The following is a 2,512-nucleotide window of genomic DNA, read 5'->3' as shown; positions in this document are numbered from 1 at the left end:
AAAAATCTCAATTCCCTAAACATATTACAAAAATCCCAACATATACACAGAATGCTATGCATATGTTGGCTATGTTATGTATATTAATAGGGAGAGAGAGTAAAATAATTTAAAAAGTGGAAGAAAGTGTAATTACTAGTTGATATTTATGTTATTTACACAAAAAAAATACATGTCCATTTTTACTTGTCTAATTTAAAAAATTAAAAGATAATTTCGCTTACTTCCTAATTTACCCTTATTAATGAAAATTGATATTTCTAATTTCATTAATTTGCCAAATCATTAATTTATACTAAAATGATCATTCTATCTATTGCCCTTTATTAAAATGAGTGTAAAGTCAGTATTGAATAAGTAAAAATGGACGGAAGGAGTATATTATTTTCTATATTCTATTACTTTAAGTAAGTTTTGTACATTTCACTCTCAAGAGACGAGAAAGAGATTTGAGGCATTGACATAGAAGGAGGCCGGCACCAAATACTATTGACTTCAATCATTTTTCTCATCTATAAATATTGGTCATTATCCTCTTACGGTCCTACAAGTTCACTTTTGTTCTCTAAAAGTTCTTGAGTTTCTTTAGGAAAAAAAACACTTTCAACTTTTTCATAACATCTAGAAGGAAAACAAAAACAAAAACAAAAAGAAGCAATGGGAAGATCACCATGTTGTGATAAAAATGGACTCAAGAAAGGTCCATGGACACCAGAAGAAGATAATAAACTCATCCAGTATATCCAGCTTCATGGTCCTGGAAATTGGAGAACCCTCCCTAAGAATGCTGGTATATTACTTATCAAGATTAATTATTGATGGAATTTCTTTTGTTCTTCATGTATATTATGAGTATATATGGTGCATATAACTCATGAAAAATGATCATTTGCAGGACTTCAACGGTGTGGAAAGAGTTGTCGTCTTCGTTGGACGAATTACTTGAGACCGGATATTAAGAGAGGAAGATTCTCATTTGATGAAGAAGAAACTATTATCCAACTTCATAGTGTTCTTGGAAACAAGTAAGCAATATATTTTCATAAAAAAATGAGTTGTTAGACAAAACATACTTATAATTTCTTAATTATTACTTCGCAAACCTAATATGTGTGTTTTGTGTTTATGCTTAGGTGGTCGGCTATAGCGGCTCGTCTTCCAGGAAGAACAGACAACGAAATCAAGAATTATTGGAACACTCACATTAGAAAAAGGCTTCTAAGAAATGGTATTGATCCAGTGACCCATAGTCCTCGTCTTGATTTATTAGACTTATCATCCCTCCTAAATTCGACTCAATTCAACCTTTCGAGCTTACTTGGACTACAAGCACTTATAAACCCTGAAGTCTTTAGGCTTGCAACTACTCTGTTGGCATCACACAATGAAAGTTCCCCAGAATTGTTACTACAAAAACTTCAAGAAAATAACCAAATGTTTAGCAACTCTCAGCTACAAAACCATGAAGGGTCTGAATTATTGTTACAGAAACTTCAACAAAATCAATTATTGAATGCCCAAGTGCAAAATCAACCTCAATTTTTCCAATACCAAAATCAGATTCAAGAAATACCAAATTTCACCACCACACAAAATGTTGCTTGTTCATCTTCATTATCACAGCCCATGCAATTATTAGGACACGTGGACGAATCCTATTTGATGAATGGCCAAATGCTCCCTCCACAAAATTATGGTTATTGTAATTCTGATGCTTCTGATAATTCAACTTTCCAATCACTCAACAACAACAGCAGCAATCAGAACTTCAGCCTAGATAATTCAGTGTTGTCGACGCCCACTGAAGATGAAAAAGAGAGCTATTGCAGTAATTTGATGAAATTCGAAATTCCAGAGAGTTTAAATTTCGATGATTTTATGTAAATATCGAATGACATTGTCCAAAATTTCATGTGTTTTTTTTTTCATCTTTGTTGTTGTTGTTATTGTTTTATTTTTCTGTAGGGACATTTGGATGGAACCATTGTTACATTTTTTTTTTTAGTTTTTGGTACATCCAAATTCTAAAGTTTGTAATGTTAGGTGAATCTTGTTTTAGAATTTTATCTATACATACCAGTTGTTGTTTGTTGTCTTATTATATATCATTCTTTCTTTTCTTTTTTTTTTCAATGTAACTGGTGGATTATATGCATATACAAAAAGCTCTTTTCCCTCATATCTTGCTTCTCCAAGTTTCTTTATTCATACTTTTCAAGTGTATTGTACTTTAAAGATTCGAAATCAAAATTGAGTACCTAGATAACCAACTCTAGTGACTTGATCATTTTTTAATGATTAATGATTTGCTCACTTACACGGAACTACGGAAGTACGGTATGTTAATTAATGCATGTTTTCTACTTTCCTTTTGAAAACATTTCCCTAAGAAATTGAGTAAAAATTTATCCATGCTCGGTGTATATATATAAGTCAATATATTTATGTCATGTATTTGAATTTAGAATTCACTTCATTTAATGATAATTAATTAACATGTATTTTAATTCAG

The 2,512-nt window shown here is 31.1% G+C and overlaps 1 protein-coding gene across 1 annotated transcript; it reads left to right on the top strand.

Moving 5' to 3' along the window:
- The first annotated feature begins 561 nt into the window (after positions 1-561).
- Positions 562-2,288, top strand: LOC107877294 (transcription factor MYB41-like). The gene is made up of 3 exons (XM_016723974.2): positions 562-790; positions 896-1,025; positions 1,134-2,288. Exons 1-3 carry the CDS (start codon positions 658-660, stop codon positions 1,882-1,884), a joined length of 1,014 nt encoding a protein of 337 aa, XP_016579460.1. The 5' UTR covers positions 562-657; the 3' UTR covers positions 1,885-2,288.
- The last annotated feature ends 224 nt before the right edge of the window (positions 2,289-2,512 follow it).

Source organism: Capsicum annuum, chromosome 7 (assembly GCF_002878395.1).
Source record: "Capsicum annuum cultivar UCD-10X-F1 chromosome 7, UCD10Xv1.1, whole genome shotgun sequence".
Lineage (NCBI taxonomy): Eukaryota > Viridiplantae > Streptophyta > Magnoliopsida > Solanales > Solanaceae > Capsicum > Capsicum annuum.
The sequence above is the reverse complement of the archived record's forward strand: the minus strand, read 5'-3'. Positions and strand labels throughout refer to the sequence as shown.